The 14,097-nt window shown below is 49.6% G+C and overlaps 1 protein-coding gene and 1 long non-coding RNA gene across 5 annotated transcripts in view; one reads left to right on the forward strand and one right to left on the reverse strand.

The window, feature by feature from the left end:
* Positions 1–14,097, forward strand: part of URB1 (URB1 ribosome biogenesis homolog) — an 86,589-nt gene that overhangs the window by 45,752 nt on the left and 26,740 nt on the right. For all 4 annotated transcript variants that reach the window (XR_006701068.1, XM_045436862.1, XM_045436861.1 and 1 more), the window contains exons 25-30: positions 209–267; positions 2,564–2,757; positions 3,769–3,879; positions 4,281–4,344; positions 8,094–8,265; positions 8,764–8,866. Coding sequence is in view for 3 of the 4 variants with exons in the window: in XM_045436862.1 (XP_045292818.1) it covers positions 209–267; positions 2,564–2,757; positions 3,769–3,879; positions 4,281–4,344; positions 8,094–8,265; positions 8,764–8,866 (703 nt within the window). In the remaining variant the exon portion in view is untranslated. The remainder of the gene's footprint in view (positions 1–208; positions 268–2,563; positions 2,758–3,768; positions 3,880–4,280; positions 4,345–8,093; positions 8,266–8,763; positions 8,867–14,097) is intronic.
* Positions 8,831–11,051, reverse strand: LOC123575901. Its single transcript, XR_006701069.1, has 4 exons — positions 10,946–11,051; positions 10,508–10,637; positions 9,545–9,745; positions 8,831–8,914 (listed from the first exon to the last, which is right to left on the reverse strand). It is a non-coding gene; the product is annotated as an uncharacterized LOC123575901 (long non-coding RNA).

The raw sequence follows: 14,097 nt of genomic DNA on the forward strand, positions 1-14,097 counted from the left end.
CGGGCTTTGCACTGACAACACAGAGCCTGCTTGGAATTCTCTCTCTCTCTCTCTCTCTCTCTGCCCCCCCCCCCACCCTCGCTTTCACACGTGTGTGCACTTGCACGTGCGTGCTCTCCCTCTTTCAAAATAAACTTAAAAAATATATATGTAAACAAAAACGAAAGGACAGTCTCCCCTGTATATCTCTTGCTTGTTTTATTCACAGAATTTCCTTAATGAAGTGGATCCTGGAGATTGGCAGAAATTTGTGAAGACCGGACTCAAGTAAGACGATTTCATTTTCTCGGTGCGATCTGGTAAGGGTGTGAGTGCACGCCGCAGGGCCAGCCTGGGAGCTTGTTGGCACTGTGTCTGTGACGGAACAGGCCCTGTTCCGTTGGCAGAGATAACGAGGTGTACTGTGGAGAGGCTGAAAGCTTTGCCCGTTGACGTGGAGTCTGCTTCTGTAGATGATGAGAGAAGCGGCCTTGAGCAAATGAAATCCTCAGGGCACCTGGGTGGCTCAGCCGGTCAAGCGTCAGACTTTGGCTCAGGTCACGATCTCACGGTCCAGTTCGTGAGTTCGAGCGCCACGTCGGGCTCTGTGCTGACAGCTCAGAGGCCGGAGCCTGCTTCGGATTCTGTGTCATCCTCTCTCTGTCTGCCTCACTCCCGCTGGTGCTTTGTCTTCCTCTCTAAAATAAAGTAAACATTAAAAAAAAAATTTTTTTTTAAATGAAATGTTTTTTTAGAAACCAGAAATGTGCAGAGGATAACACAGCAGCACCCGGATTTAATAAGCACCGACCACTTCCTGTATTTGTCCCGATTCATTCTCTTCCCTCCCCTGAGAGCGTACTTCTGAGGTCAGGCTCTGTCATGGCCGTGACGGTTTTGGTACTTTGGTTGCACGCCGGCAGGTCTCTAAACAGTAATGGTATTACTTAGTTTGCTTAGCGTTCTGTACACGTTCACGTTGTGTGTCCTTTGTCTTTTTGGCACCCGAGTGTTTTTGAGTTACCCTTGCTGCTACACAGAGTCCTAAGCCCATTTGCTTATACTGCGGGGTGGGGTACAGAATTCTGTCTTAAGACCACACCACAGTCGATGTAGCCAGTCCCCGGCTGGCAGACGTCTTCCTCCCTCCCTCCCTCCCTCCCGTTCCTGCCCCGAAGGATGCCTTTCTTAGCGCCCTGTGCCGGCTTGTCTCAGGGTGGGGCACTCGCTGTCTGTTAGTGTGGGCACAGCTTCAGGTTCACCAGAATTTTAACGTGCTCTCCAAAGTTTCTGAGCCACCCTAGCGTGGTGTTTCCTCACATCCTCACTAGCACTTGATATGGTCAGACTCTAGTTTTTAGCAAGCGGATGACCATGAAACAGTGCTTTGTTGTACCTGTAATTTTCATTTCCCTGGTTATTCACCAACTTGGAGCAGAGGAAAATACAATACCTGAGAGGAGAGAAAGATGTGAAGGTGGGTTACAGGTTAATGACAGCCATGGATTACCATCACAACATGGTGACATTTTGTTCAGTCTTCAGTTAATTTGTATATCTAGAATGCCCACTATATGCTAAGTGATTCTCAACATCATTCACATATGACTAAAAAGCTGCCCTTTTTTAGAGCACGATGCTTTCATTCCTTCAGGGGGTTCTGAGGGATTTAAAACAGAGAGGGCCTCTGAGCCACTGGACGGGCATATTTTTTTTTTTTTTTTTTAATTTTTTTTTTTCAACGTTTATTTATTTTTGGGACAGAGAGAGAGCATGAACGGGGGAGGGGCAGAGAGAGAGGGAGACACAGAATTGGAAACAGGCTCTAGGCTCTGAGCCATCGCCCAGAGCCCAACGCGGGGCTCGAACTCACGGACCGCGAGATCGTGACCTGGCTGAAGTCGGACGCTTATCCGACTGCGCCACCCAGGCGCCCCTTGGACGGGCATATTGAGTAGCTGGAAGGATGGAAGGAACAGGGGGAGGCTGACCTGGCAAGGTGGGCTGGGCAGCGAGCGTCATCTCTATTCAGGGTTGGCTGTTCCTGGGTCTCCTGACTTTTGAACTAAACAGGAAGTTCGTGTGGTGTTTGCACTATCAGGAAAATAAATGCACCCCAGCCCTGATTCAGAAGTACCCCCTATGATGGGTGGGTGGCTGGGGGGGGGGGTGATAAAGCAAGTGTAATGGAGCGACAGCAGTAGAATCGAGATGGGGATATGGATGTGCCACTGTAGACTTCTCATCTTTGTGGTGTGCTAGAGATTTTTAAAAAAATGTTTTAATGTTTATTCATTTTTGAGAGAGAGACAGAGCAGGAGAAGGGGAGGGGCAGAGAGAGAGGGAGACACAGAATGACAAGCAGGCTCCAGGCTCTGAGCTGTCAGCACAGAGCCCGACGTGGGGCTCAAAGCCACAATCTGTGAGATCATGACCTGAGCCGAAGTTGGATGCTTAACCGACTGAGCCACCCAGGCGTCCCTAGAGATGTTTCTTAATAAAACATCAAAAGTTTTTTCTTGTCTCTTGTGAAATGAAACTCCCCTTTATGAAGCTCTTTCCCCCTTTGATTCTTGCCTCCTAGATTTCGGTATCAGGACCACATGTTTTTAAAGGCCCTCCATGCTGCCATACAACGCCTGTACCTTCCGGAAAACTCCGTGTGCACGCAGCTCACCCAGCTTCCGGCGATCCACATGATGCTCACGCAGCATTCTCTGTTTTTGCCGACTCTACTCAAGTCTGAAGAAGAGGAAAACCCAGACAGTCAAGTAAAAGGTGACCCCTCACCCCAGCCTCTCATCTCACATAGATTTTATTTCCTAATTTCGTGGAGCTCGCTGTGCACCAGAGTTTAGCACTTGTGTGTTTCCGGAGCTGAGGAGCATTACCAAAATGGCATTGGGCTATTTTGTTTCTATCAAACCCAAGCTGAAGCAGTGTTCCCTCTGACTTCGGGTCAAGCAGCAAGCGCAGACCTTTCTTCAAAGTCTGTTATTACAGAAGTCACGTTTAAGGTCTTACTGCCGTATCGCAGGCCCATGTTATAATCTGGGAAGTAGGGGAAGTTAGATGGGTGTCTGCCCTGGGAGGAATTGTTTGCTTGTATGAGATGCTTTCATGAAAAGATTGAAACTTTCATTGAGGGTGAAGGGTTCAAACGTCCCTGTTAACAGTTCCCTGCCAGGAAGGTCTCTGAAAGCCCGGGTTCTGAAGTTTTGCCCCTAGTTCAGTGGCATTTATTTTAGCCCCTGTGACCCTGAGTTTCGTGTAGGCTGTGGGAGAGGTCAGACGAGATGGTCTGAAGGGCTCTGTCCTCTTGAAGCCACACTGCTTAGAGACAACATGCCCAACCGGGAGAAATCACCGTGGGGTCGGTCTGTAATAAACTGCTAAGCTGACGAAACCGTCACCCAGGTTACTGGTGTGGGTAGTAGGAAAAGCAGAAGGGCCCCACCCTTTAGTTAGGCAGGAGTAGGGATGTGTTAAGAGATTTTGCTAATGTAACCATGGAGGAAAGTGCTTAGGTTTTAAAATCTTTGGCGGGATGGGGAGTGAAGAGGGTGATGGCGGCTTGTCAAAGACCTGGGAAGAGAGACCATTGTGAAGACGTGTTTTTTTATCTTAAAAAAAAGCAAAAGATGATCGAGGCACAGTCCAAAGACCAGTATTGTTCTGAGAAGGATATTTGAATCACTTAAATGTTCCCTGAAATGCTTCCTCCTCTGCTTTTATTCTGTGTGCACATCCCCCCGCACTGTTGTGCATTTCAGTGTTCTTTTCTTCCAGAAGCGCTGGTGGATCTGATGTCAGTGGTGGTAAAGCTGTGTCCCTCTGTCTGTGAAAGCAGTCACTTTTCAGTGCTCCTTGGGGCCTATGGCGCCACTCTCAGCGTCCTGGGTAAGGGTGTGAGGAGTGGGTGGTATGGCCAGAGAGTGTGTGGGGACCGGGCGATATGATCGTGCGGTGTGTGGGACCAGGTAGGGAGTGTGTGAGGGGACCAGGCAGGCGATATGACCAGGGAGTGTGTGGGGACTGGGCCATGTGACAAGGAGTGTGAGGTGACCAGGGATTGTGAGGAGACCAGGTGGAATGACCAGGGAGTGAGAGGGGACCAGGTGGTGTGACCAGAGTGTGTGGGGACCAGGGAGTGTGAGGGGACAGGACAGGTGGTATAACCAGGGAGAATGAGGGTACCAGGCCATGTGAGCAGGGAGTGCGTGGGGACCAGGCAGTGTTCTAAAGTGGAAGGAGCATGTGAGGGTTTCAGTTTTCTAAATGGGCTTTGATTTGACTTCTAGACCAGAAGATTCTGCTTCTCCTCCGGGCGTATGAACAGAACGACCTCAGCCTTGTGAACTTCAGGTGAGCATTGGGCCTGGGGGTGTGAGCAGCAGGCTTTGAAGGGGCCACCCCAAAACTGGGGCTCGTTGCGGACAGCAGGCTCCCTGGATCTTCTCTCATGTGTTTGGTTTTTTTTTTTTTAATTTTTTTTTTATGTTTATTCATATTTTTTGAAAAACAGCGAGAGACCCAGCACAAGCAGGGGTGGGGCGGAGAGAGAGGGGGACACAGAATCCGAAGCAGGCTCCGGGCTCTGAGCTGTCAGCACAGAGCCCGACGCGGGGCTCGAACCCATGAACCGTGAGCTCATGACCTAAGCCAAAGTCGGACGGACGGTCATCCGACTGAGCCACCCAGGCGCCCCTCATACGTTTTTGATTCTTGGGGGAAGGGTGGGATGGATGGGGCTCCCCTAACACTCCGGTTCTCATGAAAACTCGGCCTCACGCTCCAAGGATCGCCTGTTGGCGGGGCTGCATTGGCGGGGCCACCCTCCTGACTGTCACAGACCTGCCCCCAAACTTACTTTGAGCTGGAGTGTCTAGTTTGGCTGATTTTTCTCACGCTTTACTTCAGATGGGAGTGACTTTGACAAGGCGCTGCTGGGGAGAGGAGTGGGGGGCTGACTGGATGTTAATCCACTCTCTCTGTGTCTCTCGGTGCACACGGGTGCTGGTCTGTCTCTGGACTTGTCTCTGTCCCTGTGTGTTTGTCTCATTCTGTGTCTGCCTCTCTGTCTGTTCCTCCCGAGTCCCCAGGGGCTGCGTCCTTGGGTGGCACAGCTTTGGCCTGAGGGGCCAAGTTTGGTGCCTTCCCCTGAGAGCCATGCCCCCCCCCCCCCCCCCAGGGTCAAGGTTAACAGGGGACTTTTGTCCAATGAGCTGCTCATGGAAAGCATCTTAGATTCTCTGTGCTGCCCTCGCATAGTCTTTTCTCCTTACCATTTAGGGCCCGCTCCCTAACATCTGCCCAGTATGTACATGAAGAAGAGCCTGGTGTGTTAAGGCAGGAAGTGAGTGAACTGGGCCAAGATAAATAGTTCAGGAGGAACTCTGCGGAAGGGAGAAAAAGATAATTTTCATGGTGGAATACTTTTTTTTAAAGTATTCCATGGCATATTTTATATATATATATGTATAATATATATATATTAAATATAAATATATATATATATATTTATTCTCTTTTGAAAGATAGAGGGAGATAGAGGGCGAGCAGGGGAGGGGCAGAGAGAGGGGGAGACACAAAATCCAAAGCAGCTTCCACGCTCTGAGCTGTCAGCACAAAGCCTGACACAGGGCTTGAACCCATGAACCTCAAGATCATGACCTGAGCCAAAGTTAGACTCAGCCGACTGAGCCACCCAGGTGCCCTCCCCCGCTGCCCCCCCCCCCCCGCTCCTTTTTGATTTAAAGATAAAAGCAGTATTAGCTGAGAAGCCACCCAACCCCCACAGGAGAAAAAAAACCAAAAAATAAACGTTTCTATCTCTTAAGAATGCCCAGGTCATGGGGCGCCTGGGTGGCGCAGTCGGTTAAGCGTCCGACTTCAGCCAGGTCACGATCTCGCGGTCCGTGAGTTCGAGCCCCGCATCAGGCTCTGGGCTGATGGCTCAGAGCCTGGAGCCTGTTTCCGATTCTGTGTCTCCCTCTCTCTCTGCCCCTCCCCCGTTCATGCTCTGTCTCTCTCTGTCCCAAAAATAAATAAACGTTGGAAAAAAAAAAAAAAAAAAAGAATGCCCAGGTCATGAATAAACATTCTTTTCCTTCCCCTAATGAACTGGCCTCACCTACTGCTTTGGAATTGGTGCCGCTTCAGCTGTACCCTCTCTGGAATAAATAAATGGTCCTCGTGTACGTAAGGGAGAGGAGAGCAAAGGGGAGAAAGAGCCGTTTTAGTTTCACTTGGGCCTCAGAACACCTTCTGTCTGCGAGAGTGAAGGAAGTTGAATGGGCTGCCCAAGGAGGGCGGGTCAGAGCTGGTTATGGGAGCAGCCGGCTCTCAGCCCAGGAGAGGGGAGGTGGTGCTCTCACAACTCTGTGCGGCGAAGTGACAGAAGAGTCTCCTCAGAGCCAACGTGAATGTCACGTCCATCCCTGGAGGAGCAGGCCCGAGCTAGGGAGCCACATAGGAGCCCTGCGGACATTCAGCGGACGGATCTCATGCCAGTAAATGGTGCCCGTTCGACGTGCGTATCCAGTCTGTTAGCTGCTTGCCTGTTTACTCACCAGGGAACAGCCTCGCAAAGGTTATTTATTTATGTGTTAAATGTTTGTTTATTTTGAGAGAGAGAGAAAGAGCATGAACAGGGGAGAGGCAGAGGGAGAGAGAGAATCCCAAGCAGGCTCCACACTGTCACTGCAGAGCCCGACTTGGGGCTCAAACTCATGAGGGACCATGAGAACAAGACCTGAGCCAAAATAAAGAGTCAAGACACTCAACCAATGAAGTCACCCAGGCGCCCCAGACTATTTATTTTTTAACTTGAATGGCTGTCGTTGATCTGCACAGAAATGAGCGTGTATCGAGAATTCGAAGATAGGTTCATTGAGCCCTTGCCAGGGCTGGGTGCTGGGTCAGCGCTGTTGAGAATACCTAGAGGAATAAGACACAGTCTTGCTGTCTGTTGAGGGGGTCAGATTGTTGTAAGTGTAACTCCTTTTGTTTGGCCTTTGGTGGTGAAGGCCAGCGGTTATGGCACGTGAGGGCACCCTCTCCCTAGGGGAACCAGGGAATGCTTCGTGACAGGGTTGGCACTGGAGGGATTTGATGGAGCTGAAGTTGGTGGCGGAGCCTGGGGACACCATGTGGAGGGAACAGTGTCTCAATGGCTGTGAGTCGGGAAAGTCATACATTTCTGGGCACGGTGAGGTCAGCTTCTGTGCATCACAGGATACGTGTAGGGACAAGGTGGTGGAAAGCTAGACAGGCTGGTTGGTAAGGGTTTTAAATATCAGACTGAAATAATATCATTTCCATCCAGACAACGAGATAGCTGATAGACATTTTGGGACAGAGACATGGCCCTCCTCTGAGCTCGGCTTTCAGGGAGCATCCTCTAGCAGTGGGGAGGTGGGGAGGAGGTAGTGGGGAGGGAGGTAGGAGGAAGGCAAGGTGGTTTCTTGGGGACAGCTGTAATGGGTGTTGGTGGCATAAAAGGTCGAGGTGTTTATATAAAAGACTCGAGGCAGGGACGACCAGAAGGCTGTTCGTGCAGACCTGCTCTACTCGCGGCCGCCTGTGAACAGGAGAGGGTTTGAATCGGTAAAGCATCATCAGGCAGCCAGGATTCTGCTGCTGTGACCCACGACGGACTCGAGCCAGACCCCCCCCCAGTTTTGCCTTCCAGCTGTGCCACTAACCCGCTGGGCAATTGACTAGCTGAGCAACTTTCTTAACCCTCTTGGTGTCTCTTCCCCCGTTTGCAAAATGGGAGTAGCAACAGTACCTACCTTATGGGGTTGTTACACAGATAAGCAAATTAATGGGTGTGGGAGGTTTAGAGTAAGTGGCACATCATAAGCTCCATACAGGTGTCATTGTCCCCCCCCCCCCCCCCCCAACACACACACATGCCCTCTTCATTGCTGGCATCTCCACCACCCCTCTTCCCCCTGTGTCATGATGGAAATGAAATGATACATGCTCCGGACGATGACTGGAGTGTGCTGGCTGCTCGACCAAGCTACCCATGACGGTCATTGTCATCAGCATCGATTCTGCTCCTGTGGGGCCCTGTGACCAGTGTGCTCTCCCTTGTGCCACTCCAGAGTGCTGCTGTGGGGCCCAGTGGCTGTGGAGCATCACAAGACGTGCCGGAGTCTGGGCAAGTCGCTGTGGCAGCAGCCGAGCGTCGGGGACATCCTCCGCCTGCTGGATCGGGACCGGATGATGAAGACCATCCTCCACTTTCCCCAGAACCGGAGGCTGCTGCCCCCTGAGGTGCAGGGGGGGCCCCAGGGCAGAGCTGTTGGGGAACGCTCCCGGCAGCCATGGGTGCCGTTGTGCTTGCCTGGCAGCTGTGAGTGCCGTTGTGCTTGCTCCTTTGAGGGTTCTGTTTGCACCCTCTACTTTGGCACACTACATGCTGTGACATGCCAGCTCTGTTTCTCTTAGGGTTTGTTAACATCAAGTTAAGTAAAATCCCAACTGTATGCAAAGCTACCAAGACAGGACCCCCATTGGCCCGTCACTCAGCTTCGACAGTTATGAGCGCCGGCTGTGCGTATTTCATTTGTAACTTCCCCCGTAAGAAAGGCTAACTCGAAGCAGAGCCAACGGTATCCATTTCACGCAGAAGCAGTTTTTTTACGGAGCCATTTTATTTTATGCTTTTGAATATTCACAATAATTGGAACTCTAGATACAGTGGGTGAGCATTCACATGTTATTACGTTTAAGAGGCCAAACCACACATTTTTTTGTTTCGGGCTATTTCAGGATGGACAGGAACTGATCTTCAAAGACAGGAGCACAGTGGATCTAGATGGCCTTTATGACCCCTGCTTTCTCCTGCATCTCTTCAGTGAATTGACCAGGCCAGGTAACTGCAGCCTTCTCTGGTGCGCGGCCGGAGGAGCGGGCTTCTTTTCTAAACAAAAAATTTTTTTAACGTGTATTTATTTTTGAGAGTGAGAGAGCGAGCAAGCATGAGCAGGGGAGGGGCAGAGAGAGTGGGAGACACAGAATCCGAAGCAGGCTCCAGGCTCTGAGCCATCAGCACAGAGCCCGATGCGGGGCTGGAACTCACAGATTGTGAGATCATGGCCTGAGCTGAAGTCAGACACTCAATCTACTGAGCCACCCAGGTGCCCCCGGAGGAGCGGGTCTCTCATGGTAGTCCCCACTGTGATAATTGAGGATTGTAATTAATCCCAGGAGGATCCTCATCTGCCTTCTCACCTTTTCAGGAAAGTAACAGTGAATGTTTTGAATATAGTGATTTGAAAAAAAAAAATTAGAATTTTAAAATCTGGGAGCGTCCCTTCACGCTTGATCTTTTTCTAACTCTGTAGCAAGAGGCTTTTCTGAATTCTCACTAGGTAGTGATCCAGTACCACCAGATTTTATCCTTGAGAATGAGTGAGAGCCTGCCGAGGTTGGCTTTTTCTTGGCTTAAGTATGTTTTTGAAATTGTATTTTGTGTCTAGTAGCCTGAGGGTGGGAGTCTTCGTGAGTGAACGGGAGGGAGGAGGCAGAACGCAGACATACGCACACGTACCCACTAGGGCGGACGGGTCTGATTCCCAGGTCAGGCAGCTCTGTTGGTTTGGGACATTTCATCAGCGACAAGCGTGTCATATCCCATTGTGGTTTTAATGTGCATTTTCCTAGTGGCTGATGATGTCCGGCGTCTTGTGGTTCATTTGCCATCTGTACGTCCTCTTTGTTGAAATGTCAGGTCATGTCTTTTGCTCATTTTCTTTTTTAAGAAAAAAAATTTTTTTTAATGTTTTTATTTATTTTTGAGACAGAGAGAGAGACAGAGCATGAGCAGGGGAGGGGCAGAGAGAGAGGGAGACACAGAATCCGAAGCAGGCTCCAGGCTCTGAGCTGTCAGCCCAGAGCCCAACGCGGGGCTTGAACTCACAGACTGTGAGATCATGACCTGAGCCAAAGTCAGACGCATAACTGACTGAGTCACGCAGGTGCCCCTCTTTTGCCCATTTTCTAATAGGATTTTTTTTTTTTTTTACTGTTGACTTTTGAGGGTTCTTTACATATTCTAGATACTCATCCTTCGTTGCATATGCAGTTTACAAATATTTTCTCCCAATCCGTAGCTTACCTTTTCATCCTCTTCACAAAGTCTTTGACAGAGCCAAAGTTTTTTGTTCTGGCCAAGTCCAGTTTAGCGGTTTTCCTATTTGTGGATCACACTTGTATTGGTATTCCTGGCTGGAGAGGCTAGAGTGGCCCATGACTGCTCTTCACTGGGCCTCCCCCTGACTAGCCTCTGATGCCCAGTGGGGGGCAGGAGGGGCCTCTGGTTACTGCCTCCCTCCCCCTACTTCCATCTAGGCCTCCTCCGACAGACGCCAATCCGGCAGGGGACTCGGGGCTCTGTGTCACAGCCTGGCAGGCTGAAGACCGGGCACCGCACTTGCCTTCACTGGCGCGGGTGGGAGCCAGCCCCGCGGCTTTCTGTGAGGTGTTTGGCTGAAGCAGGGCAGTTATTTATTACCTGAGTTTTCTGTCTGGCTAGGCTGCTTCTTTTCTAGTCTTTTGTCTAGAGACTAGAAAAAGTAGGCTTTTGTTCAGGTATTGTCTGTGCCTGTTGATTTTCAGAGTTGCTGGCTTCTTCAGCTCGAAGTCTGGGACACCAGAAGCAGAAAGAAAACACAGGGAACTCACCTGAGGTCCCCCAGCCGGTCAGCTTCCTTTCCACCTTTTAGAGTCGTCTTAACATCTGTCCAGTATATTTGGGTTGTACTTACTAGTAAAAGTAGAGAAAATATCGTCAACTCCATCGTCCCAGAATTATACATCTAATTTAAGTAATTTTTACCATTAGATGTCATATTCATAGTTCAAAAGTCAGGTGGTACCAAAGGGTGTGCGGTGAAACTCTCCTTCCCCCCCGACCTCTCACCATTGTTTCCTCCTAGTGGGGACACGTTACCTGTTCCTTGCATGCATTCCTGGGCCCAGCTTGCTTCTTTGAGACCTGTCATGACTCTAGCCGGGCCTGCGCAGACGGCCGCCCAGGGACAGGCGTGGTATGCGGGTAGAGGTGCGCGGTCCACGTCTCTGCTCTTTGCCGTGGCCGGCGTGATGCCGGCAGGGACCCCAGGCTCCTTCCTGCTGAACTTAACATCCACGTGGATTTAGGTACACTAGGAGACCATGTGTCCTTATTCGTGCCGTTCTGTTCGTTTTTCAGCTTGAAGTTGTCTTTTTATGGGGCACCTGGGTGGCTCAGTTGGTTAAATGACTTCGGCTCAGGTCGCGATCTCCCAGGTCGTGGGTTTGAGCCCCGTGTCAGGCTCTGTGCCGACAGCTCAGAGCCTGGAGCCTGCTTCGGATTCTGTGTCTTCCTCTCTCTCTCTGCCCCTCCCCTGTTTGCGCTCTGTTTTTCTCTCTTTCTCTCTCAAAAAATAAACATTAAAAAAAAAAAAGATTTAAAGATGTCTTTTTATGCTCCAGCGTGAACAGATTGGTGCTGCCTTTCTTAACAACAGGATGACAGGGCTGGGTCTCCTCAGGGCTTTCCCACTGGTGGCCCCTGGGGTTGCTGTAGCGCCCTGGCCTCCGGAGGCGTGGTGTTCTGTGGCTGAGCTAGATTTCATCTGCTGGAGAGCCAGGCATTTCAGGCCCACCGCAGATCGCCGTAATGGCAAGCGGGTATCTTAACTGTCCCGGTGACTTCACAGCAGATTAACCTAGGCACGTGGACCAGCGTGCGGCCCGGAAGCTCTCCTTCCCCCACCCCTGCCCTGGCAGCACTGGTGAGGTCTGTTTCTCATCAAATGTGAAAATAGATTTTCCAGTCTGCAAATATGAGGTAACTTGAGTGGATTACAACAAATCATTTAGTCGGTTGCTTGGTCTCTTAATAGAGCTTTTAAGAGACAGAAGGCAGAGGCTTGGACGACACTAATAGAAAAGTACTAAAAATAGGACACAGTGTTTTTCTCGGAATCTTGAAGATTGCCCTTTTTGGGTCGGGAGGACAGTGTCTGGGAGGCCTTTTGTGAAGAGAGCTAATTAGGAAGTGGGCTTTTAAGTTAGGGAAATCTCCAAACACAGCCTATTTTAAGTTCTATTGGCATGATACAGGTAGGAAGATTTGCAAAACATGCCTGCCCTAAAAAGGATTTGTGGTAGCTTAAAATACCAGTTACACTAAAGTCATTCATAGTAAAGCAGAAAATTTTGAAAAGTATAGAGGTGGATAGAGATATGAAAGTAATGAAAATATTAAAAGAAAAATAGACAAAAATTAGGTCATTAAATTTTACTTAGGAATACTTATCGTCCAGAACAAAAAGTAGAAACGTAATGTTTTAAATAAATTTTGTCGTCTGATAAAAGGAAGCATACCACTTTGTAGGGAAATTTCTAGCAGTAAAATGGTGAGTTGAACAGAACAGAAATCTATGAACAGCATATGGCCAATGTAGGCTAGGTTTATTGTTGTTGAATTAAATCATGAATCTGTTTTTCATATTCTTTTTTTTTTTTTTTAATTTTTTTTCAACGTTTATTTATTTTTGGGACAGAGAGAGACAGAGCATGAACGGGGGAGGGGCAGAGAGAGAGGGAGACACAGAATCGGAAGCAGGCTCCAGGCTCTGAGCCATCAGCCCAGAGCCCGACGCGGGGCTCGAACTCACGGACCGCGAGATCATGACCTGGCTGAAGTCGGACGCTTAACCGACTGCGCCACCCAGGCGCCCCTTTCATATTCTTTTTAACACGTGTTTTTCTCTTTGCTTTTGCTCTGGAAGCAAGCATGAAGAATGTTTTGTTTTTTAACTTTTTTTTTAATGTTTATTTATATCTGAGAGAGAGAGCACGCGAACAGGGGAGGGGTGGAGAGAGAGAGAGGGAGACACAGAATCCGAGGCAGGCTCCAGGCTCGGAGCTGTCAGCACAGAGCCCGACGTGGGGCTCGAACCCACAAACTGTGAGATCTTGACCTGAGCCAAAGTCGGACGCTTAACCGACTGAGCCACCCAGGCGCCCCATCACAAAGAATGTTTTAAATGAACTTTAATTGAAGTGTGATGTAGAGAAACGACCACAAATCCTATGTGTGTGGTGGGAGTTTTGGTGAAATCACCAGCTGGATCAAGGAGCAGAACATAGTGGGCAGCTCTCCCTAGTCAGTATCCCTTCCTCCCCAACAGGAGCCAGGGCCCTGTATTTGAACTTTATGCATTATGTGTTCTCTTGTCTCAGCTCCGTTTACTGCACATTATGCTCGTGAGTCCTTCATACCGTGTGTAGCACAGAAAGCTCTCAACAAAATGTTGTTACTTCCTGCAGTGACACCTGGGTCCAAGTGTTGCTAACGTCTTGCGATCCTAAATTGGGCATGTGATTAGTTTTTAAGCGTGACTGCCAGACTTCAGAGAAACTACAGTCTCACTTCTCCCGTTCAGCCTTTTGCTGTAAAGGGGAACCTGTTTTCTTAACCTTACTGCTTCCCTGCTTTGAGTCCTTGGCTGAGAAACAGGGTCAGCCAGGGCTGTTAGCAATGACAGTGACAGATGCTTTTTCCACAGTGAATTCTTGTCCTCAACAGAACTGGGCTGAGATCTTCAGCTCCTAAATCACGTGTGCCGCCAAACAGGGAGGCCGGTGTGCAGCTCTCTGAGCCTCGTCACCAGACCACGGGGACACAGGCCCCGTGGACTCCTCTCTCACCTGCCAGGCTGCCTCGGAGGGAAGTGGTGTAGAAGGAGGCGTCAAGAGGAGCCTGGCAGCTCCATAATACCACCACTGAAGCCCACAAAAGAGGCGCTGCTTTTTATTTTAATCCTTGAGAACCATGCTGGTTGAGCCTGGTTGAATCTTTAATCTTCAGGTAGCATCTGAAGATCTGTTATCGCAAGGCCAAATTGCTGTTTGCGAGGGCCCTGAAACAGAGAGTGGTGTTTATAACCATTTTTTTAATAGCGTATTATACTTTCTGCACCCCCATGGCAGCTCTTTTCCTTAAATGTTACAAAGCCAGGACTTCATGAAACAGCAGATGACCGCAGACGTGAAATTGGCTTTTCCTCATGGACACGTGGAAAGTCCATTTGTCTTAGAGAATGTCGCTGA

Source organism: Leopardus geoffroyi, chromosome C2, assembly GCF_018350155.1.
Source record: "Leopardus geoffroyi isolate Oge1 chromosome C2, O.geoffroyi_Oge1_pat1.0, whole genome shotgun sequence".
Classification (NCBI taxonomy): Eukaryota; Metazoa; Chordata; class Mammalia; order Carnivora; family Felidae; genus Leopardus; species Leopardus geoffroyi.